The sequence below is a fragment of the Saccoglossus kowalevskii genome, chromosome 15 (assembly GCF_978046115.1).
Source record: "Saccoglossus kowalevskii chromosome 15, keSacKowa6.1, whole genome shotgun sequence".
NCBI classification, from domain to species: domain Eukaryota; kingdom Metazoa; phylum Hemichordata; class Enteropneusta; family Harrimaniidae; genus Saccoglossus; species Saccoglossus kowalevskii.
In genome coordinates this window covers 23,307,517-23,335,056 of record NC_140655.1, presented here as the reverse complement: position 1 = coordinate 23,335,056, position 27,540 = coordinate 23,307,517, and the positions used below count along the sequence as shown (strand labels likewise).

At 38.1% G+C, this 27,540-nt stretch overlaps 2 protein-coding genes across 2 annotated transcripts in view; one reads left to right on the top strand and one right to left on the bottom strand.

The window, feature by feature from the left end:
* LOC100377259 (uncharacterized) overlaps positions 1–9,984 on the bottom strand; it is a 47,234-nt gene extending 37,250 nt beyond the window's left edge. Inside the window, exon 1 of the mRNA XM_002731611.4 lies at positions 9,471–9,984. Coding sequence (XP_002731657.4) covers positions 9,471–9,503 — 33 coding nt within the window. The 5' untranslated portion in view covers positions 9,504–9,984. The remainder of the gene's footprint in view (positions 1–9,470) is intronic.
* A 14,528-nt stretch (positions 9,985–24,512) lies between these two features.
* LOC100377409 (uncharacterized) lies at positions 24,513–26,490 on the top strand. Its single transcript, XM_085508530.1, has 2 exons — positions 24,513–26,052; positions 26,363–26,490. The coding sequence occupies exons 1-2, from the start codon at positions 24,513–24,515 to the stop codon at positions 26,488–26,490; spliced, it is 1,668 nt and encodes a 555-aa protein (XP_085364656.1).
* Positions 26,491–27,540: the final 1,050 nt, after the last annotated feature.

Below are 27,540 nucleotides of genomic sequence, written 5' to 3'. Positions count from 1 at the left end.
TATGTAAAAAATTCACGTGCGAAAGGAAATTGACCTGGGCGTAGAACGTTTACGCCACACTTTTAGTAACTGTGATCATTTATTAAATTCTCTAGAAAAAAATCACACACGTCTGTTCGTGCATTGACCTCGTGCGTCTAATAACTGAGCAGCACGTGGTACCGATCGACCAATGATAACGCGCAGTTTCAAAAATTCACACAGTTTTATAATCAATAGTATAATATGAAATTAACGATGGGTTACAATTTAATATCCCGAGCGGATGCATGTGACTAACAGAACTTTAACAGTATTGCGTAGCTGGTGGGTGTGCTGGGAAGATTAGTTGGAATGCCTGCGTAGTAACCTGTCAAACTATTAGCAACAGCTAAAAAAGCGGTAGTCGTCGCGCCACACATGCGCGAGATACGAGTATATGGGTCTCATACAAAGATGTACAAACATTTCCAAGCTATAATTAAATAATTTTTAGATGATTGGAAGGTATCGAAGGAGTCATCGGCGGTATTCAGTGCAAGTCGCGCCCAGGTCAAACCTCATACTTGTGAATTCCATTTGAAGAGCGCATTGGATTGTGGGAAAATCAATGTTTATCAACACAAATGTCGCACATGCGCAGCGCAACTACCACCGCGCTCTAAATTGAATTGTATGTTCAATTATTGTTAGCCTTGTTTTCTTTCAGAATGTGGTATTGATCTTGATGAAAGCTCGCAATAGAAGTTTAAAAGTTTGATGAATTACCTATGCAATTAACCACCCCAACCGAGTTCGATAGGGTTCCCATGTGACGTATACAACGCGTGTAAAAACGCACGCGTGCAGCGTAACGACTGTGGCGCTTTATTATTAATGTTCGTGATACTATTCGATGTTGCCGCCGCTTTGGTGTAAAATTATGCAGTGCAATCTACCTTATACCAAACAATACTGTACAGTATATACAGCTCTGTGATGGGAGCCCGAACAGCTGAGTACACTCAACTGCTGACAAATACTTGTTATTGATATGCGTAATTTACAATGATCATATATTCAAGTCAGAAATTCCGGTTCCACAATAACCGGTACATTCCTTATAGCAGCACCGAGCACTCTGGTGATATGGCCGATTTACACCGATAATCGACTGAGAAAGTTTTCACGCATCGGGGGGAAATCGGCAGATTAATTCTGGGTTTCTATGACAACGGCTGTATGGTAATTCAATTTTAGATGGTGGGTTTAGTGACTTAACAGCTGTCTACGTCATAGTTATTCAAAGAATATTAATCATTATCGAGTGAATGATCTAGCTTGTACGTAGCTGACTTTTTGGGAATGTCTAAATTATCAAGAATTTTGTGCCAGATTCGGGAAACGATGGATGTTACGTAAATTTCGATTTAATGAAATGTGGTTAGTACTGGCAATGGATCTCCGTTAGATTATTTATCACAAGTGTTATGGCAGACGTTATAGAGAAACACGTTCTGCTATACATTAAAGCGCGGTGGTCGTCGCGTAGCGCGTGTTCGAATTTCATGTAAATAAACAATGTATTTTACGCGCGTTGTAAACGTCGCTATGAGTACCATATCGAACAGGACGCGGCACGACGACTGTCGCCCTTTAAAGAATCTGTGAATATATTGTTTGATTAGTCTGCATTACTCTAATCCACACATTGGTTGATATTTTTTTATGTTTCGCATACGAGTTTAATGAATTATGCAAATGTCATTATATTTAGAACACTAATTTGCCATCATATGGATACATATCCCAATAAAAAACTGTTTGCTTTTGGAGACTTTAATGCCAGGATAGCAGACATACAAGACTTCGCACATTTTGACTCCATTCTCTTATATAGAAATACAATACAAATTTATCGGTTGGTGATGCTCCATTGTTTGTAGCGATATTAATTTCGTGGGTTTTGTTGTTTTTTGTTGGGACACAGCATGACAATAATAATTTCGATGTTATGGCACATGTTACACATGATGGTGACGTCAGTGAAACATCTGATTTACATATTTAAAAAAAACATGGCGTGTAAGCCAGTTGGTTATTAGACTCCATGTATGTCACGGTTTGAAGATGAGTGTAGATTCTTGAAGACGGATAAACACGCGTTCTTCTACAAGTCTATCATAGAAACAAAAATGATTACCATTCATTTATGTGAATAAAACAAAAACATAATCGAACTTTAGCGGAAGCGAACACAAGAACTTAACTGTTTTGGTCACTTATTAAGCCTAATTAAGAGATTTCTCCTGACAGTAAATTACCGGACTGGATCAACCTCGATACAGTTTATGGTGATGCTCCGTCGTATTAACAATCAGGGCCAGAAATATTTATCGAACACGCGAAATGAAATTTGTGGAGAATTTGACAATGATGTCGACACTATCGACATTGAAATACTTAACCGTGAAATTAACTTTAAGCGAACTTGAAAACAGTTTAAGTCGACTTTAAGTCCTTCAAAGCGCTTGAAATTGATGGCATGTCACCAACGAAACGTCAAAAATTCCGTTAGTACTTAAAAACTAATTCTCACACTTTTAAACCAAATCTTTTCACATCCGGTACTTTTCCGTAGAAATGGTATTGTGGTATAATAATAGTACCTTAACACAAAAAGAGTCGACCGATTCTGTTATTAATTCAGGGACATTTGTCTGAGTTTAAAAAGGGATAATTATTACTCACTGTGGTTTTGTTGATTTTTAAAAAGGCGTTGGAATCAACGAATATTTAGTTTTTACACGCTGTTTATAATTGGTGTAAATTTATTCTATTTATTCTAATGACAAAACATGTATGAACATAGAATGCAACCGGGGAGTGCATTATATTTGTTGTTTGGCGAATGAGTGAAACATGAAGTGGCAGGTCTCCACTTATCTTCATTAAAAACTATTTCATTTTCTATTTACTGATGACCATGCCTATTTAATAATTCATCAATCGGGCTGCAACGTTTATTTCTCTGTCTGAATAAATGAAATTTTAAAAATAACATTTTCAATCCAAAGTAATGTTTGATTTTTTCTCAAAGGCGGTGGTTTGAATAAATATGGAAATTATTATTTCCCATTATCTTGGAATCATTTTGGACAGGTCTAGTTATTGGTATCAAACTCAGAATTGAAATAAACGCAAGATAATATTAGTTTTTTAGTAAAACAAACAATTCCAAGATTTGGTGATATAGATGTAAACTTATCTGATAAAGTAAATCTCGCCGTGCAACAAAGAATCGCCATACACTACTCCCCTGTTGAATTAGTGGTTACCCCTAATGCCTATGCCTTCACATCGCCCTGCTTACCAGGGTTATATCTATGACAAAGACTGGAATGGCAAATGTACGTAAAATAGCTGTTATATTCAGCAGGTCTAGGCATGGTTTGAATTGAAGAGTAGGTAATGTTGGTTATATTATGGCATTGTTTATACAAATGCATGTCGCTTTAATGGCATAACAATCCAGTCAATCCTCAAGACCTTTGGTCTAGAAAGGTATTTTAACATAATTGACAATATACTTTCGAATTTCATTTTACAATGCACGTATCGAAGAAAACAAACATCTTCACGACAACAGGTGTGAGAGAGATGTACTATTGTGATGAAATAATCAAATCGAGGATGTATATCATTTACGCATGGTTTACCTTTTATATCAGACGTTTATATTGCGTATATTGCGAACTCGTTCATCACGTTTTATTCACACCGAGCATATCCACCACATTAAGAACACTTTCACAATTTATTTCCATGCCATGATTAAACGTTATGCTGCAACTTTGGAAATGTAATTAAATTATATTATATCTATATATAGCGCTATACTAACAGTACTGGTCGTTTACGCAGTAATCTGCATTGAATTCCGCATGCTTGATTATTAGTACATGTACATATAGGAATAATTAATTATGTCATCGATAGTTATCTAAGGAGTTTAGGACCCCCTAGTATAGTTACTGTACATCAACTCACGACTTTTAAAAACACAGTTTTGAAATAACTATGCGCATAATTATTGAAGACGCAGAGATCATATAAGGAGACCCCCCACAAATGACGTTCCGAGCCCTAACACAGTTATAGTTGAGATAGACTTCCATTCACACAGCTGGCAGGCATGGACATACCGTTGGGTAACGTAATATGCTGCATGTCCGGTTGTATCACGTGATCATAAATGTAACATAATGGGACTTCATATCGGGTAAAATCACTCAATGAAATAAGTACGTCATTTTTGCCATAACTGAATAACTATGCATACGAACACATCCTATTTCATTTCCTATTAAAAAATGACATATACAAATATTAACCAAATGACTATGCCAAACATGGATTCAAACAAACAACTGGACTATATAATGATCATTTTCGTAATCCTTCAAACGCTTGTAGATTAGAATAGCATCACGTTGTTTTGCCCGCGATTTTCCCAATTATTGGTAGTTACGCCGTAACGGTGAAACAAGTTGAAAATTAATGTGCATGGTCTTGTTTATGATAACATATGCAATGTAACTAATTTGTAATTATAAGACACAATGTGTTCTATAACAACGCGTCAATGAAAGATTTCTCTTTGATTCTATAGAAGATGGTTGAGAAACACGGGCATACAACGGAGAAATCAGAATGTTTGTTAAACCATATCTCTCTTGTAACCCCTGTAGTTTATAATTGGATCGACTTGGGTTAAATGATAAAAAAAGTGCCACCATGTGCATTGCTGACACCGTGAGTCTGACAATAAGATCTTATAGTCACGAGTATGGCATAAGTTGGAAAGCAATGATCGTAAAATTTTCAATTATCTGTCTGACCACTTCATTAGCGATGTTATGGGCATAAGATATATTAACCAAATCGTGTAATAAAGTGATTTTCAGAAGCCAAAAATGTGTAAATGTTGGCAAAACAGCACAATTTCTAGTTCCTTTCCTGAAAAAAACACGAAAGTGTCAATCTTCATATTCCATATCACGTATATCACTATCAGTTTTGTACAATGGTAATGAGATTGTTCTCAAAATGAAATAATTTGCACATTGATATTTTTATTAACTAGTGAGACATTTTTAATAGAACAGACAGTAAATCACGTGTAGTTTATGATTGACACCAATTAGCAGTGAATTACCATAAGGGATTACAAGCAACGCGGCTTCAAAAGATATGCCTCAGTTTCTTATCCTTCTATGTACTGATTAACTAAAGACTATAGAGAAGAGTCTTTGGATTAACTGACATTTTCAGCAAATGAACAACTCGGCTGTCACTTTGGATTATTCAAATTCGAGGATTAGTTAAGTCTGTCTTTGTTCCGTAAATGTTATTGTCGATAATCTACAAGTAAGCGATGGCAACAGATCGGATGTTTGTTTGTTAATTTAAGAACTTCAGAAGCCCCGCTACACCCACTGTAGATCTAGATCTAGAAAGGGAACTCCATGGCTAGACGAAGGAAGGGAGTTCTACGGCTAACCCTGATCTAGTCTCAATTTCGAGATTCACTGCACTCAACAAAATGTGTTATTGTACTGCAGGGCACAGATAGAAGAAAATTACAAATACCCTAGACTGATAATTAAAAGCACAACATTGACTCCGTTTAGTGTTGTTATTGTAGGGTAGGCTACTGTAAGTCAAAAAATCAACAAAGGTGGAGTATAAAAATGATAATTACGTGAGAAAAATAATTGAATAAGCCAGAGTGATAGCCGAGTTGAACAGATTATGTCCGTTTCTCTTAATAGAACACGTTAAATAAAACAATTTCAACACTAGTTTGCCCATATGTTCATAATTACGATACGGCTATGTCTATTTCACCTTTCTTTAGCACTTGTAAGAGAATTGATAAAATCACATGTGATCCACATGCTAATGCTACAGGCATCTGAATAGATTATGTTGAGCAGGTGAGTGTTTAACCTAATTTTGCTGTGTACCGCCAGCCAATAACATTCGTTTGAGCTGTGTTCCGTCAAACATTCGACGTGTACTTTCCCGGGATTTCGTGTCAATAATCGCTAAACCAACACAAAAGCTGTCACACAAAGCTGTTAACGTCCGGTGGTACGTCTGTTCAGAGCTCTCTCGAATTTATTGCAAATAAACGTCGAATATTGTATCTATATTTCAATGAAAGAATCATTTTCAACTTCCAAAGCAATTGGTGTCTTTGTGCCCCTAGAAAATAGCCGCATTATATCCGAAATGTTCTCGATAAAACTGTTTGGTTCCACTTGGTGGCAAAGAATGGTATTTTTTCTGAGGTATTTTTTTGTCTCTAACTAAAACTTTGAAACCTAAATAGTTGGAAATCACAGACCTTTTCATAGATTTTTTTTTAATTACTGCTGAATTCGTGTGCACCCTGAGTGATCAGCTGTTGACCAACTCCATTTTCATGTATGTCCTACTTGTGATAACATTATTTATATTCACGTCTCGAAATGATTGACAGACACACTGTGACAGCCTAATGACAGAGTGTCACTCTCCACAAGCGTCCTAGTACTGCAACGGGAAGTGACTGGAACCGAGGATACCCCAAGTCGGGCATATTCCTGCTGGTCGAGCAAACGTGCCTAACGCTGCAGCAAATAGGCTGGTTGAAATAATATATATCTATGCGGGGATCAGATTTTTTCAACAAGGCGTTGAACTAAACTGTCACGAATGCATTAATTTCGAAATGTCAGATCAGAGTGTCTCTTCGTGAGATATTATTTCCTGACAGCCGTTTTTGAAATGGCATTAGTACGAGCTATCACGGAACTTGCGCGTCAAAGACGATGGCAGTACCAGCTGTGCTAAGTGATCCCAACGGCGGATTAAGTGCGGGTATACTAACAAGGTGTCATGCTGAAAAAAAAACACGATAAAATCACGCGAGAAACAACGAGACACATACGTAATACGTGCAACTAAGTATAACAGTAACAAATGTAATATGTCAGAAAGAAATAGAACTGTTGTTATCACTATTCTGAGATATTTCAAGCCTGGCAGGTTCTGCTTGGTTTCACGTCTGATTCTACAACAACACATACAATCATTGATACGTGTGTCGTTATATACAATTTCTCAATGAAATATACATTGCAAAGTAGGACGTGACAGTTCGCAGCACACGCATGCGCCCTGCTTGTTGTAAACCCAATTTCGACGCATCACTTCGAAATGGGGCGAGCACTGTTGCATGAACCGATGACCGTATTGGATATTACGACCACGTATGCAAAGACAGCAATAAATATTTAACGCCAAGATGGTTCAAACGTGTCTCCAGTAATTTCTCATCGCACATTTATACGTATAATGATGACTTTGGGAGATACCTGATCGGAATCGTACAGTATCAACGATTACGATTAGCAGCTACGCTGTTGAATTATTTCGCTGAAATAAGGTCGTTAAAAATACTGCAGCAGCTTGGTCTTACTATGAGCGTACTAATTAGCTAAAATCGTTTACATTGTATAGATGAATGGCAATTTGCTTAATATAATGACACATTATACAACTTGATATCATATAATTAAGTTTTGCGCATTGTACAACGAGTATGAGTCATTATTGCCTCACGAGAACTATTTCAACCGGACATCGCGTATATTGCACCGTTGAACAAATTCATTTGAAAACTACCTGTCAAGATCGGCTTTATGTTATTCACAAGACTGTATTCGATTTACGCGGTGGTTTATATGATAGATTAAACTAGGTGGCTGTCTTCGATTCAGACAGGTAATATTAAAATATGTAGTCTGTTTGAACCGTGTGTATGTTTTATTAATGCTGTTTTTTCAGACGTGACGACACAGAGTCGTTGGTTTACTGAGATAAAATTGTTGAAATGTAGTGCACATATCAATGTTATACAGAGATAAGTGAATTAGTAACTGAGACTAAATTCACATGACTCGATCGCCGATGAACAGATCATATACAGTACTGAATATTTAAAATAAAATATGGTAACATTTTTGATTACTTTTAAATTCGTGTCGTTACGTTGTAAAAAAACATTTCACGGAAATAATTGAATGCAAGGGATTTTCCGTTAGTCGATGAATTGTTAGTTATTCGTCAATCACGTGATCTACTTTGCAGTGATGCCCCTAACGACATACTGAGTATTGCATCGTTGGACTGTAATTACAGTGAAAGCCCGGCGGGTAAAAGTTAACTTGCGGTGTTTACAGTTACCGTAACACAATGTGATGCTCCAGTGGTCATTTTTAAAGTCGTGTGCATTTGTCCAAAAAAATTAAGGGTGGCGTCACGAGGCAGAACTCCCGCCAATAGTCTTTGTAATGCGGAAGTTCAATTGCAACGTTATGGTCGTCTTGTGACCAGACGAAAATGTCGCGGAGTGTCAAAGGTCAACATTCCTGGATATGACAACATTTGCGATGGCATTGGTTAAGACATAATTGAGATTATATAAAGGTCATTGGGTTCGCCAGCGATAACAGCAACAAATTGCCACGCCGGAAACATATAGTCATCAAATCCAACAATGTGACCTTTAACCTCTCCGAATAAGTACACGAATAAAATATTCCGAAGCATGCGTATAAGCCGTAAAAACGTCGACGGTGGCTTTAGTTTAAACGCCACTGACGCTATCGATAATATGAAAAGATTTTTTTTCAGAAGTTCACGTGTGAACACATAAACTACACCGTAGAATTTAAATACTTCATGCAGATAAAAATCACTCCGCGCCTTTAAACGTATTTGTTTTCTCAACACATATTGTTTTGTTTTAAATGATGTTCCTGGAGAAGACATTAGAGCTGCCGTCTGTTCGTCGGCCTACCCGCCTTCTTGTCTACCTGGGCGTTCATTTGCTAAGCACGTTCGACGAAGTAGAGATATTCGAACGTCTCTGCCTTGTAAACAGGCCTATATTATGTTACAGTACAACGCTGCAGCGATGGAAATAACACGCGCTATATATAGAATAGTTTACTATGAGGGACTGGCCGTTATTTTGTGCTGGGCTTAGAATTTCGGTCAGATTATTTTTGTCAGTTGCCAGAATTCCAAGCGGCTCATAAGTTGATATTATGTATACATATACGCACGTTTCGTTACTTGTACACACGTGTTTTTGTTCAGCTGAATTCACCCGTCGGCGTATATCTACATCCCCCGTCAGCGTGATAGGAAGTATTTATATATTTAAGATGAAAACACGAACCCCTAGTCTGGTGTCATTTGATGCTTCACTTCTGTGTAAGCAACAAAATATAATTGAATGGTTTGTATCAGTCCAGATGGGACAGATGGATTCTTTTGTCACAGTGTCAATTACCTTCGTGTTAACCGTATGTCCATGGCACGAATTAAATGACGTTCACGCAAAAATTAAAATGCTTAGATATATAGAGTATTGTAGTAGCATGTATGGTACTTACAGCGAGGAGAAGATAAAGTTGAGAGAATGACATCACAGTGTCCGTATATAGAAAGGTAGTCGCACTGGTGGTGGTGTCGGAAGTGGCCGGGTTAATAGTTAATTCATCGTTGAGCTGCGTTGAATACTAAAGGTGTGTCCGAGGTACCCTCCTCGCGATTACCTGCACTTAGTGTATAGTCGACATCCGTCCGTGTGGCCGGTCGTCACGCCCAGCGTTCGCGGTTCACTCTGTGTTGCTGATGAAAGCTCCTCATAGCACAATAATATGACACAAACATGACTTATCAGTATAATAAATTCATTCGGTATTTCCAGAGGACCGGCGAGATAGGGTAATCATGTTGGAATGTTTTAAACACAATACGCGGCGATGATAAGACCGGTCTCGGCTACTGGTGACAGATGAAGAAACGGTGGTTCACATACGTACGTATATATCCGCAGTTCATCGGGATTTGTGTCATTGATGCAAGAGATCCCACGCTGTTGATATAGTCCCAGGCTGTGGTGACGCGAAATGATGTGTTTTATTGTGTTTTTTTGCGTATTGCTGTGGACGAAACCATTTGAAGTCTAGGGAATGGTGGTTACAGTTCCTCGACAAAATATCTCCATATAAGTGTACGAGGGCGCAATCGCGTATACAGGATACAAGTATTGCATTTCATAGATTAATTGTGCCACTTTCCACACAACTAGTTTCCCAGATATTCTGTACCCTCGTCTCTTTCGGGATTGTATCACTCATTTGACATGAAAGTGTGTATATTTGCCAAAATAAACTGTATAGTTTACAAATAATAGTTAAAAAAAACACTGAAAAATATATACCGTTCGCTGTTATAGTATTTTTTACATAGCCCTGCTTCATTGTAATGCAAGAAAAAAATCAAGATGCCATTAAGGACATCTGTAACACATTCACGTGACTATTAAAGGAGTACATGGCATTCCACTGCATCTGCTTAATGTGTTTTTTTTTTAATATAACGATAGGAATTCGGAAGTATATAATCGTCAGTATGAATCAATAGAATTTGTATATACTTCAGTGCTATGCATTGCATCATTCTTGATGACGCGCCGAGCGAGTCTCAGTTACGTTAACCAAGATTCATTTCTTTTTAATTGTAATATTACCTCACGCTAATATGCGCGCGCATGCGCCCAACTGGTCACGCGACATTTTTATTTTACCGATAGCGTTACAGCCTTGTAAAACACCCGACTAGTTTAATTGAGAGATAATTTATTTAATAAGTTATCGTGTATACAAAATAACATAAAAAAAAAACATAAAAAAACATCTAGCATGCAGTTAGGAAATTGTATCAAAAACGTCGCTAAAGTTCAGCCAGGCTTTATAATGTAGCGGTTACCGGTTAGGTTTCAGACAACGTGCGTTTGTCTGGAGTAATAGAACAACTGATCAGAATATGATCCTGAATATAATATGCATTGCACAATATCTATACACGATGCTACGGATACACAAATAAGTTAAATAACACAAGAAGGAATGTCCAGAAATAAAAATAAGTTTTCAGATGAACGATCGTAATTGGAGCATCGTACATATCTAGAGTGAACTGACCTTGTACACGAAAAGTAATTACAAGTTAATTTATTTTTATAAGTTATTGTGTGAACTGAATATCACTTTACGCCTAAAATAAACGGTAAGTATCTAAGTAAAACAACGCTCGACGTCGACCAACCATTTTAATTAATAAAGCGGTTACCAGTTCGAGTTTCAGTCGATGTGCGATTGACTGAACTCCCCGTAATAGAATAGTGTATATCCTTCTGATGTGCTGCACAGCGTCTGGAAATAGGTTAACACAATATCAATAATTAAGCAAACGCAGATGCTGTTTCAAGATTGATTACCCAATGCACTGTATTTTCTTTTTTTGTTGTTGTGAATATCAATCGCCAAGAATGTGAGAAAGGATCACGTAACCCCACACCAGCGAACATATCTGTTTGTTTTGCGCCCTATTGGCATCGTCTTAGTGTGAAGTGACTGTGAAGTGACTGTAGCCAGCTGTGGTGGCGCTATTCAGAAAAATTACCAAAATACATGTAGAACATTGTACACAAGCATATGGCTTTAAGTTTATTTTGTCGTTGTTGCCTGCAATGTGTTCATAACTGCAACCTATTATTATTTCTATTCATGTCATTAGAACCTACTCTTTGTTACATTAATTTGGCGTGTATACGGCAGTTTTATGATTCAGTCACGGTTCTGCGCCTTTTTTTCTCTAACCAGAAAAACAAACAAAAACGAACTAAGTTGAATTCTGGAAGCAGTTTGGGAATCATATAAATTAAATAAACTTCCAAACTTCTGGGCGAAGTTAGTTCGCTGTTTTTATCTTCGATTAAGTAAGTCTAATTGTTGTAAATAACGTAGCAAATAGTGTTTTCTATTGATAAAAAGTATAGATGGTAATACTATTGCAGAAACTGCGTTTGTATGGAATAGGGAAAAATGATTTCCGTCAGTTACGTCACTAGTAATCACATGTTTAACCGGGACGAAAATGTGAACATGATTCTCGGCTCGAGCCGAGTATCGGCATCAATATAATCATGCGCTGTATGAACTTCGGAATTTTGTTCAAATGTCGCGTTGTTGGGACTGAGTTTACACGTAATCAGCAATAGGTCATGGTAAATATGGTGCAATTGCAATACGTAGTAACTAGTTGTCCAGTATCCCACCAGACTGTGAAATTCACAAAATAATGCATAGTGTGTTAGACATAGATTACTAAACATGACTGGCCTAAACATGTCTTTCAACATTCCACCCAGACATTGATTTGACAAACTACTGGTTGGTTATAAGTTGAAAGATTTAAATAATTTTAGCTGCCACAGTATCATCGCTGATGAGTTTGATTGATGAAGTATATGCTAAATAGGTAACTAGTCATGTACTGTTTGATGCAGTTTTTACAAAATTGTCAACTGTCACTGGTGGGCCAAAAAAGCAACTAAACATATGAGCAATGAATTATATTACATAACATATTATCAAATAGTTTTCCTCGGAATTTATTATTAATATTTACCAATATTACCATGAACCCACAGAGTAAAAATAATACTTTTTTTCAATATCAATAGCTTATCATTAATGAACATTTTGATATATTCAGTGTTAGTCATATCAATATCTTTATCATATGTAACTAAACCAGAGTCGTCAACGACCTATTGATATCATGAGCGATAATCTCAAAATAATAGCATAATAATATGTTGGTGGATTTGTAGTATTTATTTTTTGAAGGATTGTTATAGATGATATAAATATTTCCGGTGGTTTCAAAATATGCATGTGTGATGTAAAGCCGTATATACGTGATGCGGAATTTCCATAATTGCAGTCGCAACTTGTCGGCGCATATTAAGTTAGCCTAAAGCGCGGTAGTCGTCGCGCTGCGCATGTGTGACATTTGTGTTGATAAACATTGATTTTCCCACAATCGAATGCGCTCTTCAAATGGAAATCATATGAGTACGAGGTTTGACCTGGGCGCGATATGCACTGATTACCGCCGGTGATTGATACCTTCGAATAACATGAAAATTATCTAATTGAAGCTTGGGAACGGCTCAATTCATACTCGTTGATCTGCGCAACAGTTAAAGTTTCCACATTTGTTTATATGAGACCCATATATCTCGCACATGCGCAGCGAGACGACTACCGCGCTTTAACCATGATGTATAGTGGCCATTAATTACAGATTATGTAATAGTCGGTTTGACATTTCTATCTGTCCAATACTAAACCAAGAAATGTTGTTTCCTATGAAGTTTTTTTATTGATTTACATTCATATGGGACCAAAGAACAATTTTAGCTTGGTTGCCAAAATTGCAACATTGGGCAACTCTGCTAATTTGCATAATCCAAGATGGCCACCAAACGTCATCTGGAAAATTAAACTTTTGACCCGTTTGTCCTAGAATAATGTGCAATACCTCTTTTTAATGGTTTTTCTGTGTATACAATCTATTCCTGGTGTTATTTTGCTGGTTAATCTCATGTGTGAAAGCCCAAGGCGAAGCTTAGGTTAGAACACAAAATAAAAATAACAAAATTATCAACATTCATAATTAACTTTATTCATGTTTTCTTTCTGTGAAATCTGTAATTACATGACACAAAAATGGTATTCATAATAAGTGTAAAATAACACAATAAGTAGATAGTCTTAATCTTTTATATCTGAAATTAAAAATCTGTATGCTCCCACTCATTATCAGGATCAGAAAGACTACTCTCCACATCTTCCTGTTCCGCATCATCATCAAAATCTTCCTCAGCATCCTGGTCTACATTATCCTGAAAAGTCTCCACATCATCCTCCATGTCTACACCCACTTCGTCTGTAACTTCAACATCTCATCTGTTCGTGTATGGATTGCAGCAGCCATATTCACCAGAGCAATTACAGTATGACGTGCACGAAAGATGTTCTTTGTGGCAGCCACATGCCTCAGTGATACATTTTTTACCTTGTGCTTTGCATTGACACTGAATCACATCAATTAGTTCTGGCTGTACTGGGTCACCCTTAGCACTGACAGGAACTGGGGTACTCTCCTGGATCTCCCATCCAAATTTTGTGATATCAGCTGACTCAACAGGTGGAACTTGATCGTCTGCTGCTTTCCACAACATCACTTGTAAATGAGCCCTTAAAACATGCTGCAAGAGGTTGGGTGTCGTTGGAGGAAGTGCCATCACTTTAGGATATTTCTTCTTTTTGGTGAACAATGTAAAGCGGGCAGATTCCATAGTAGTTCCTGGTAGCTGGCCATAAAGAGCCAGAAGAAAGGGTTTTACTGCCTCTAGCAAATCATCATCTGTGGCAGCCACCTCACCCAGTACATCAGCTAAACCTGGGAAGTTCCCTGCTAGCAAAGTTTTTAGTGCACCAATCTTGCCTTTGCCATACAGATATGAGGTGGTGTCGCACCCACTGAGGGCATGCATTCCCAGGAGTTGCAGACATTTTGGGCCTAGGTTAGCACAGGTTGCATTAATATTCAGGAGTGTCCCATCCCAATGCTCTATCTGTACTTTGCACTGTAGGTCCATTCGATACACCCAATACACTAACAGAACAAACACATCAGTGTCATCACTAAGCACACGTATCACAGCCTTTCCAGAGTTAGCTGCCACAATGACATAGGAAACCATAGTTATATCTGCCTCATCATGACCAAATGCCCTGTCAATATGATTATCCATTGTCACATTGTCTTCAACACTGAAGGTGTGCAACATACTCGCAAGTTTCCGCTTGTTGTTTTTGCTTTTCAGAATGACATCTCGTTTGGGTAAAGGACTTGTGATAGAAAGTTCATAGTCGGTAATAATATCCCCAGCCCGACGCATTCTCTCATGATCCTTTGCAGAGACATCTTGGTACTTGTCGAAGACAATGATTTTCTCAGTAGCAGCTGGGTAATGACTCAAACGTCTGTGAATGGATGTGATTAGATCTGACTAACCTTATGTGGCCATACAATATGGTAGAACAACTGTGAAACATCCACGATGACAATATCAGCTGATGTTGGCAATGTCTCAGGCACAGCTAGTCGTTTAACCAGCTCTGACTTGCTACCTTTGCGAAGACAACCATACTCATTGATGATTGATGCAGGCACAGCACACAGTTCATAGGCAAACAGCAGCTCAAGCTTCATCTGTCTTCGCTGACCAATCACCAATAACCGAAGAAAAAATGTTTTCAAGGTCTATTACTGGCCTGACTTTGTTGCCCTTCACGTTTTTCTTGAGAATAGACATTGTCTTGATAGGGCTACTTATAGGGTTGTAAAAACCATTAGGAAGACTGGCAATGTATTTTCTCTCCATTTTTTCTCCAATCGCAATCGAGTCAGCAACATTCACAACAGAGGGGGCAATTTGGCCAGTGACTGGATTGTACAGATGAGGTCGATGATCTTCTAGTGGGTGAGGATACTTCTCAACCTCTGCATCAATGAGACTTCTATCTTTTGCATCCAAGACACGTCGATGCTTTAACTCTTCTTTGTGCTGTCTCTGTGCATTTTTTCCTGGTGTATAAGCAGAGTACATACGATCCACACAGTCTGATACATGTACAGTGATAGGGAATGCATCAATCCACTCACACACAAGCTCAGCAGACAGTGTCATTCCCTTGAGAGCTCCTTTTCCCATCTTAATAGCAGTCTTCTCACCAAACTGGTCAGCAGAGACAGCATTCCAATATCCATCATGGTGCCGACAGACAAGGTCTGGCATAGCTTCTATGGCATGATGTCTGCGCATCTCCAGCAGGTACTGGGTCAAATATCGAGCATATTGCACATGGCCAGCAAGGAAGAAGTACTTCATCATTCGCTCCAAGGATTGCTGCTTCAAGTAAATGTTACCTTCTCTCTCTGCACGTTCAAACTGGTGGATGAGTAGTGTAGGAAGAATAAAGTTGTCTACCCAGTGCCGGCCAGTGGGATGGAGGCGAGCATTGTCCAGGTACTTCTCTATCTGTTCAAATTTCTTTGGCCCAGTTGATAGAAAACGCTTCAAGATTGATGCTGATACACCACGAAAGGCTCTCATTGCTTTCACCCAGGATTTGCCATTGAATATGCCTGTCAGCCCTCCATATGCTGCAGCCACATACACTTCCAGAGCTGAACCTTGCATTAGTTTTCCAATGCTGCTGAGGAATGACTGTATAATATGCATTCCACCAGGATGAGCGATTACATTATAGAACTGCACTGGCTGGTTCCAGCATACCTGCTTTGTTACAAACAAACAGCTGCATGTCCATAGTGAGGTGAACATACGTCATTCCCATGTCGACCAGCGACCCCTGCATGTATGTCAGGGTTGTAAGTATCGTGTCTGGGTGGGAAGGAGGTGCATCAATCAAAGGACCAAACATATACGTGCTGCCAGGAATTAGTATGCTATGGTTCCTGGCAAGCTGATTGTTGAAACCATTCCACTCCATAGCATCTTGCCCTTCTCTCAAGCTGTTGAGCCACTGTGTGTCTTTTTCTTGTTTTCTTGTGCAGCCATCAGACTGGCCTGACGAGCACATACTTCACTGAAACTGATCCCAGTGGTCTTGTCAGTTGGTACGGCAGGAGGAATTACTTTCTTAAGACCAGTGTAGTGTATAATTGTTATGGCCTTGCTATTACCCACAGACTTGGCCTGCTTGGATGTAAGGCGTGGGATTACAATTGTGCTGATGACCGTCTGAATGTTTCCAGTCTCAATGATCCCAGCAGGATGCATCTGAAATTCTGTGGCCATGGCATGTGTCTCACGGCGACCATTTGGGGTTGACACCAGCAAGTCAAAGTTATCATACCAACCAAATACGACTCCAACTGTTTGCGTGAGTCCCATCATCCTATGCAGTGTGGCAGCATTATCACCAACATACTTTGCCGCTTACTTGCGGAACCGTAACACCTCATCATATGACACAATATATCCATGTCCATTCAAAATTTGAATGAGATCACTGCTACCAAACTTGTGATGTAGTTTCACACCCAACCCAAGTGCTGTTTGGTTTCGTGTATTGGTAATGTGATATTGTATTGATTGTGATAAACTCAGTGATGCCTTTGTAATTTCACCATGTGATACCAGCTTTGAGACAAACCTGAGCAGTGTGGCACTAGTGTGTTCTTTTGTTTTGGCAAATGTAAAGTCACCAAGATCATATATTTTGTTATTGGAAGGAATTTCACGTGCCTCAGTTTTGATCTTTCGGACCAAAGCATCCTCTTTGTCCTCATCCAATGTGTCCACTTTGACAAACTTTAAGATTTTGCCTACAAACTCCCGAAAACCAACAATAGATGCACAACCCTCAATGTAAAGCACCGCCACATCATCACCCAAATACGTAACCAGATTGGTAAACATTTGCTTTCATGACAACTGACCACCATGACTCACATACTTATCATACAGTTCAATAGAAGTCCAAGTACATAGTTTTCTTTTAGTATACATCTCATCAACAAGCAGCTTCAATGCAGTATCATCAATCATTGGGCTCTGGTCAGCATGCATGGGAATTTTTCTGAATTCATCATAACAGCGAACGTGATACTGTGACTCAGCTGCAGATAAGTCATGTACACCATGACAGCACATAGCAACTTCTCGACTCCACAAATCATTTCGATCATCACAATACTGTAGTACAACATCCTTGAAAGGTGGAGCATCTTTGAGACCCTTTCTTTCACACTGTACCACTCTGTCCCACCTATCGGGATGTTTAGGATTAACAGGTTCACAAACTGCTGCACAAAACAAGCATTGTTTCTTAACATGAAACTCTGTCACTTGTGATCTTCTGATTCTGGCAGCGGGAGGTTCATCACTATCTAGTAAACCTTCCTTTCTCTTCTTATTAACAACTTGTTTAATATGATCCTTAGAGGTGAATGAACAGTAGCAGCCTTGATGAACTTCTACTGATGCATCCTCTCCTTGAGAGTCCAAAACATCCTGCATTCTAGTAAGGGTTTCATCATCATGCCGCTCTGTTGCACATGCAATAAGTCTTTGCACGGCTTGTAATTTGAATGTTTTTAGTCGCCCAGACTTGCTGCAGGTTGGCAGGAGGCATTTCCCAGCATCAGTCATCTCTGATACCCAGAAAAGAAACAGTAAAATTAGAAAAAAAAACAATAATTCATTTCAAACGTTTAGGTGCAATATTCGCTACTGCTATTCAAATATAAATAAATAAAATAATAAAGGTCAAAGTTAATATTGACCTGACCTTTAGCACTAAACGTTGACCTGCAAATAAAAAAATAACATCAGAAATGAATTCTACACACAAGAAAACCCTTAAAAAGAGGTATTACACACTATAGTAGGACAGGTGGGTCAAAATTTACATTTTCAAAATGACGTTTGGTGGCCATCTTGGATTATGCAAATTAGCAGAGTTGCCCAATGTTGCAATTTTGGCAACCAAGCTAAAATTGTTCTTTGGTCCCATATGAATGTAAATCAATAAAAAAACTTCATAGGAAACAACATTTCTAGGTTCAAGAAATGACAAATCGACTATAAAGACCAACGACTGAACTGTAATTCCAATTCATGTCGGCATTACATTCCTGAAACCGTAAATATATTAACAAACACAATCCCATGGAAATACACTCGTACTATTATTCTTATATTTTAGGCTTTCTCGTAATATATTATTTAATATATATCTATTCTGTTTCCGATAAAAATATTCTATCTTTTAATTGAACTGCCAAGAGCTGTCCCTATAGCCGGGTCAATTTAACAATGTACATCAGTGTTAAATTCATGTCAGTGACTTAGTATTACGGATTAAGTTATGATACTTATAGGACCTACTAATCTATAGCATATACTGTGTCCTAAGTATTGACACCGAACATGTTATCATTTTAAAAAGAAATCACATTTGCTGTGATATATATTGTTCCTGCGATTCGTTGGGAAATGTTCCGATGAACTAAATTGGTCACACTTGAACAAGACATACTTCAATGTATGTTGAAAGCTGTCGGTACGAAAATGTGCCATCGTGAAACACGAGCAGAAAATGCCGGTTGAATTAATATATAATATAGCCCCTGGGTACAAGAACCTAAAGTACAACTTGCCTAATTTGTACAATGTACCCAAAAACAATATTCAAACTGAGTTGACAACGCCACACATCTTGCGTAACATTACGTAAAAATCAATTGAAGATCATTTTATTTTTAACTTTTTCAGGGGGTGAAGGCCCCATTGTGATGTGACCAAAAACAATAGAATGCGTCAATACAGCTGAAGAGGGCGTGGTTCGTCATGAGCCGTTAAATCACACTGACCCCCCCCCCCCGTCTATCAGAATATTAGAGTGATATCAGATGATCAATAAAGCATTGGCTACAACAATGAGGGTTTTACAGCAATCCCATGACCACCTGTTACATCTGTAGCTTATCAGAGGGGAAACTATTTGAATAGCCGGACTCACATATTTCCTATACTTCATAGGCGTTAGCTGACCAGTGGAAAACGAAAATACACAGCAGAGATACTAATAAAACATAGAGGGCAGCATACAAACAAATTGAGATTACTCTATTGAGAAAATTGACGTACAAAGAATTCATCATATCAACAGTACATACACATATGCATGTAGACTGTAGGTTTCAATAATGATTATCTGTTATACTAGGGAGCTGTAAAAAGCTTCCTAGTTAGACTAACAACATTTTAACTTCGCTTTATTTCAAGAAAAATTAAACATGAAATGAACACACTAAATGAACATTGGCGTTGCATTTGTTTCTTGTTTAGGCTACAACAACATACACTATACGTCCTTGACCATGAGACCAATTGCCTCGGCCGTGCGTTTAATCTCGTTCTTCTAAACTTGTTTATTTGTTTATGAAATAAACATCACTCAGAAAACGTGAAAAAAACAACACTCAGGTGCATCTACTTTGAATAAACGTCATACAAATCTCTCCCGCCCGTGGCGTAGTAGACATGTCCACGGCCACTACATATTTGTACTACGGCTGTCTTGAATTTTCGAATTGGTGTTCTAGAATTGCCGTGGTTATATGTCGTAACCTGGTTATAGCGTGCTATGGAACATCGGAACTCCGAACATGCACCTAGATCGAAGACAGCGACAGTCCGGACCCCCCACCCCCACCCCCCGTTTAAAAATATATTCAATTTTTTTTTGTATAATATAAAAAAAAATCATTAACTTAGTCTGGCGATTTTCAAGTTTGGAACCCCCCATAACAAAATCCTGTATCCGCCCCTGTTAAGCTCGGTTTTAGTTGACATATATCCCTTGGAAGGAATATAAACTTCAAATATGTATTGACTCTGTTGCTGGTTTCAACGCACTGGCTAGATGATGAAAGCCAATCTCTTGTACATGAAATTATAAAATGCAGCATCTTCCTTAGTGATCAGACTGTCGATTAGACTAAGTTTTCTTCTTTTATCAAAAGGAGAAATTGACGACATGTGGATGTTTGATTCATCTTCTTCAGAAGAGTACTGAAAAAGAAATTAGTGAGTAATGATCGGCAATGTATTAATCAAATGACGACGTTATGTATCATCATATAATTACTCAATGCTCAATAATGAAATTACTATTGTAGTAGAATGGCATTGTTGTTGCAGAAAGTACAGTATGGTCGAACTTATACGACTGATTTATAATATGTGGTCCAGGTATTTCGGAATTTGAATGCATGATTTAATGTACATTTTTGGTAGTTTCCAATTGTGCGTGAACAATGGAGCTCATTAAACTTAATAATTATTGCAAAACAAATATTGTAGGAATTCAGTTACTCAGGTAATAACAATTATTATATTTGATGACATAATCGGCATCTGCAGTTAGCAGTACTAAAAACCTGTCTCTTTTTACAGGGGATTATTCTGAATATTAATCAATGCAAATTAAATGACGTTAATGAAATTAACATTAATTAACTTCGTAAACACTTGTACTCATGTTTGACCATTTGAACATATATAATTATCTAGAAGGTTGGCAGGCTGTGAATTATAAAGAAAGTTTTCTTCGATGTTTCATCAGTCACTTTTTAGTAAAATTTAATAATTATTGTTCCTAGCTGTTGTGTGTAACTCTCCATTAGCGATATTATCGGTATGTTAGTTCTATTACCCTACCGCTGGGCCCCATAGCTCCATCAGCACTATGATTGTACGGAATTAGCCAGCATAATATTGTATACAGATCTTGCGAAACCATAATCCCACATCGCATGAATGCAACTGAGAGTATTCATTCAGAATGATAATACAGCGTAACATCGCACATCAGATATGGGTCGAGTGTGCAAAGCCCGTATACAATTGGCCACGGATTTAGATGTATGGAGCATCCGGTTCGTATATGTTACATATAATTACTTCTATAATTGTAAAAATGAAAAGTACTTCCTGGACAACTTCGCACAGTCAGTCTTCTAGATAACGTGGCTTCTGTGTATCTGCTATCATGTGAGATTGATGATGTTACAATATAGTATGACACATTATTCGATCTTAAAAATGAAAATGTAAGCTCTGTTATTTGATTTGTATGTCCAGATGATTGAATTCTGGAATTTTTTTGATTTGAGTTCCATGTGATATGTACAACTCGTGTGTCTGTTTACCAGAAATTCATAGACGCGATGATAGTGGCACACTTAATAGCGGTCATTGCAACTTTTGTTTTAACACACTATGAGAGTCAAATCATTCTTACATAAACTGTAACAATGGTATTCCATATTTTTCTTTTTCAAATGTAATATTACCTGAATCTTGCAATACAGTTCTATACCGGATAATGTAGATGCAAGTGATGGAGCGGCTTCTTCTTGGTTATCGTTGGTTAAAATATTATCGGATTTGATATGCTCGGACGTATCGCCATCAGTAAATGCTGAAGAAAAGAAGTTATACTTCACAAGACAGCAATACCCAACATATGTCGTAGCCGTCATTTATCAATCACGCAGGAATCAACCAATTAATAAACCAGACAGTGACTCAGTTTATCACTGTAACTATACAAAATGACGCAATCGATTTTTTTTTCAATATAATAACTATGAGGAAAAAGCACAGAAACAGATTAGTTCTTAAAAAACCGGATGAAGTGCATAGATTCCTTAAAACGTACATTATATGTGACCTACCTTGCTGTAGAATCGTTTTGCAGCAACATTTCTTATAATCAAAGAAAGCTTAGAAAGAACTTCCATGTACTGAGAGTATTGGAGACACATTAACAATATTCGAAATTACTGAAAAGCTGAAAATTAAAATATGCAAATCAAAAAATTAATATGAACAGATTTGAGTGTAAAACTAATGAGGTCTGCGTAATGTAACAGACCATCTATGTACCAAAAAATGATGAATTATTATGCTAATTAGGGTGTTAATATGAACAGATATTAACCCCAAACTAATCAGGTTTGTACATTGTCCTAGAGCATCTTTTCATTGAAATGGAATAATTTAGATATCAGTGTGATAGCTTGAAATTGGTTAATTATGAAAATTAGATAATTAATATGTACAGATTTTAACCCACAATTAATCAGGCCTGTCTATTGTCGTACATCATCCATGTACAACGTTTCATTGAAATGTGATGATTAGTACTTGAGATATCAGTGTGAAAGTTTAAAATTGATTAATTATGCAAATTAGGTTCTTGTTATGGCACCAATAAAACTTGTCAGTGAGCTGGCCGATCGGTTTTCTTCTGATAAGTTTTATATTTGATTTTAATTTTATTTGATATTTTGTCAGAATGATATGTTTGTTGACATTTCGAATACAGAACGGCGGGATCACCGAGCGATTGTATCTTCGTCAATCCCGACATTGCACCTCGACTAAAGCTACACATTCCCAGCCAAGGTCCAAGGTCTGATTTGCAATAGCAGTTTACAAAATATGTTTTGCTCTAAGTATGCTTTTTTTATTTTCTGTAACCGATACTTTTCTCTGGAATCGGTCACTTTCTTTGATGGTATTGATTTCTTTGAATTATTCAGCTCAGATTTTCTGATCTGATAATTGGACCATTCTTCAATTGCACAATGATAGTTACGTAATATACACACGCATCAACCATGATTATGTTTGTTAAAAATTCACCAAAAACTATTGAAATTGACTATAGCAACTTGTCTCGCCAATTTGTTGTTATAACGTGGTATTCGGATATTTACGAAAATATATTGTATCGTTTTATAAACAACCACATTCCGTAAATCTGTTATTATATAGTGAATCAAATAAGCATCACTCACAAAACGTGAACAACCATCTAATTTAATTGTGAATATACCGTCAATACAGGTAACTCTACAACTATGACGTAGTTGACAAGTGCATGTTCAGCATCACACACTAGATTTGGTGTTCTAGAATTTTCTGTGGGTGTATACCGTAAACTAGTTATATTATAGTCATTTGATGGTTGTCGTACATAAACCTGTATATCGGGGCTGTGTAATTTGTTAATCAAACGATGCTTTCGATGTCACGTGAGATCTGTTTTATTAATTGGAATGTTAACTCATCACATCTGGATACTCAAAAGTATTATTTCGCGACAAAACGTGTTGTTGGTCGTCATCACATTGTATGGGAGATGATTGTGGGATACATATGTACAAAAAGTATACTTTTTTGAAATTATGTACATTTTGTGTATACAAAACTCATACATACAAGAAAACAGCAGTACATTATTTGTATACACACTTTATACAAATCCATTAATGTTTATTTGTTGAATACTAGAAATGTACATATTTTTTGCAAAGGATTAAACTGATAGGTTCTTTTACAGAGTCGGACAACAAGCCCGTTACTTCGAGTTGAAAGTACTCTTTAGTTCAAATAACTCTTTGCTTTGAAAACAATGAAGCAACCTGTGTGTTCCTGAGACAAATGTCAAAGTCATTATTTTAATAATCTTGTAGTTACACCCTGGGGGATAGGGGGGTATATTAAAGTAATACCTCGGGAAACAGCTATTAAATACAATTTCTGATCGTGACGTCTATTATGAATGGTATTCGCATTATTCGTGCCTTGTGTCGCTTTTAGTATTCCATGGCCTGCATACAACAAATTCAGTATAACAATTAGATCTTCTTCAATTGTTTATGTACCAGCGTTAGTTCATATTTGTCACGCACAGAATCAAGTTTTCAGGACATGCCTGTGTTTTTAGAGAATGAAGAACATCGTCAATATCACCAATCGATTATGTATCACGTGAGACAACGGCAATACATATTGATTGGCAATAGGAGTATTAATATAATAATCATAGACAAGCCTCGGTCATTACAGGTGAACATCATTACATTTCAGTGGGTACAACTTGTGGAAGCATTGTAGCCGCGCCATGACGGATAGGGACTCCGTTGATTCAGATAGCGGTAGTTTTTCCGCCATTAAGACAGGGAAATGCGATGTCCGTCCCTTCACACCAAGCGGGAAATTATTTCAGATGACAGTGATGTTAACGCTTCCACTGGTGCCTATGGCATTCCTGCTGGTACAGACTAGTTTTAGTTTGCATAGCACTATGAGCACTGAAGAAACTGCACGCAAAACCCAGAACCACATTGAAGAAAGCGTACTGGTGAGTGATCTAATATACTCCTTACAAAGAGAGAGGGGTTTATCTGCGTTTTACAAGAGACGGGCTGAATCCCCTTCTCTTTCCCGTCTATATGAAGCATATGCGAAGACAGATTTGTTGGTGAATTCTATACCAGTTTGGTTTCATAAACATGACACGACAAATCCAGACTTTCGAACCAAAGAAGAGTTTGCCTTATTTCTTATGCGATCTAGAAATAGTATGGACGATGACAATATTTCAGCAAATCAACTTTTCGAATCTTACACTGAAGCAATTGACGGGTTTATACAGTGGTTGACAACACATGTCGAGAGTGCGGGCAACGCCGATACTTGGAGGGCTCTAATGGCTTATCAACTCATGGTTAAATGTTCAGAGATGGCGAGTCAGGGAAGAGGACTTGGAAGTCAGTTTTACTCACAACCAGGCCTGTCCGGAACGCAGCACATACAGTTTCTGCAAGTTCATGCTCTTGAACTTGATCACTTGAACACTGTGTTTCGATATACATTTGAAATGCAGAACGTGTACACTAATTTTAGTCGATATTACTCTGACGTATTTGCTAGTATTTTGAACACTCGTGCGTTGATTGTGGCTAATAATGCGACGGGAGTCCGTGCAGAAGACGGTTTGCTGTGGTTCGATAATATGACCATCTACTTGGACTTGTTAAATGACGTCAAGACAAACATTTATGACAATATCCTTATCGAGTTGAACAACATTATTCAGCAGGCTAAAGCGTCGGTAATCCTCGCGGCGGTCATCTTAGTTGCAGTGCTAACAATCTTGCCGATACTTGTTATCTTCACACATCGTATGGTCGCGAATATCCAAAACTACGCCTCAAAACTCTCTAGCAAAACAAATGAACTTGAAGTAGAAAAACGGCGCACCGAGTCTCTTTTATATCAAATGCTACCAAAAAGTGTGGCAATTCAACTGAAATCGAACCAGCCAGTGAAAGCTGAAGTATTCGACAGTGTAACAATATTCTTCAGTGACATCGTCGATTTCACCTCACTGGCAGCATCTTCTCAGCCGATGCAGGTTGTTGATCTTCTCAACGCCTTGTACTTGCATTTCGATGCGCAAATAGATCACTACGATGTTTACAAAATAGAAACTATCGGCGACGCGTATATGGTCGTCAGTGGCATGCCACTCAGAAATAACGATCGCCATGTAGGTGAAATTGCCTCATTATCTCTGAATCTGATGGCTGACATGGACGTTTTCCGAGTCCCACACAAACCTCAATACAAACTGAAACTGAGAATAGGTATCCATACGGGTGAGTTATAACGTTAATTGAGTTCTAATGACGGTTACAATGCTTCTGTTAAAAGACAATGTATTCATTAGGTCTGAAATTTATCATATAATTACTACACTCAAATCTACATCTGTACAAGAGCTGAAACTGGACCAATACAATGATGCGAATTGAAACGTTTGTTAGCCATTGATTTGAATGCGTATCATCTAACATTGAAATTGGCACGCACACAGACACCACTGGACATTTGAATAATTTATTTATATATGAACATGCGTTCAAGCGTTAAAACACAATGTTCACCGTTAATGTATCTGATCTTTAGGTCCATGTGCAGCTGGTGTAGTAGGATCGAAAATGCCTCGATACTGCCTATTTGGAGATACTGTGAATACAGCGTCCAGGATGGAGTCATCAAGCTTACGTAAGGAAGTCATCAATTTAGTCATATAAGTAATAAACACAAGTGTTGTATTGTTTTGTCTAGACTGGCAAAGTCGGGACTAATTAATTGTCAATTTAGTATTATTAGTATTATTAGCGTGATCGCAAAAACTAGCGTGCCCGCGAAGGAAATCTCGTCTGGATTTTCTTCGCGGTCACGTTAGTTTTCGCGATCATCACTAATTTTTTTCTTTTCGGAAAAAAGAAGTTCCGACTTTGCCAGTCAATGTTTTGTCCTGTACGTGCTCTAAAGCCCCTTTCACAATTGTTGCCAAACAGACTACAACGGCTTGCGACTCGAAATTTTTCCCGTTGTACGACTCGTTGTAGCCGTTGTACCACTTATTGTACGATCCAGATGCGACAAAATGGTCGCATCTCGGTCGGGAAAAAAACCCGTGCTGCTCCGATATTTTGAGCGACTGACGCGATGAAAAATAATTGCACGACAGGTAGTACGAGTGTTGTGCGACTTTGCACGCACTCGTAAGACCCCGAACGAGTGTTGCACGAGTATTTTCATGTCGTACGATGATGCGTCCTGTCGTACGAGTCCATTGTACCACCCTAAGACTATTGGAAGACATGTCTTGCCCCCTTTGCAACGTTGTACGATTTTTTTCCACCCCCAATATAAGCTCGAGAACTCCTCAGCTTTCATCCCAAATGTCTGGACCATCCATTCTGTAAACATGGCTGCTGCTCGACCACTAGCTCCTGGGAGGTTCTTGCATTTGCTAAGTCTGAGAAGGCAAATCCAAAACGTTCAAGACAGACATGTCATATTGATGGCCTTACTCATCCGTAGACGTCAAAGACATGCAAGGCAAAGAAGAAGGTGGTGGGTCAAACCCTGGATTGAGAGACGTGTGCTGTTTGGACAGTATGATAATCTGATGCCGATGCTTGTATTTTGGTTGTGTCTTGTTCACTGTAGCAGCGTCTCGTCAGGCATCAGCGGTTGTAATGAAGAAAGTCGCATCGCGTGTCGTATAGGCCAACACCTCGCGCGACAGGTGGTGCGGTGTGTCGCACAATGGGTCGTAGCCTTGTACGATC

What these genes read in the sequence shown, in the direction of transcription:
- LOC100377409 (XM_085508530.1), top strand. Translation starts at nt 24,513, where the DNA reads ATGACGGATAGGGACTCCGTTGATTCAGATAGCGGTAGTTTTTCCGCC. An exon ending in GAGAATAGGTATCCATACGG is followed by an intron (nt 26,053 to 26,362) that starts GTGAGTTATAAC and finishes TCTGATCTTTAG; the next exon opens with GTCCATGTGCAGCTGGTGTA.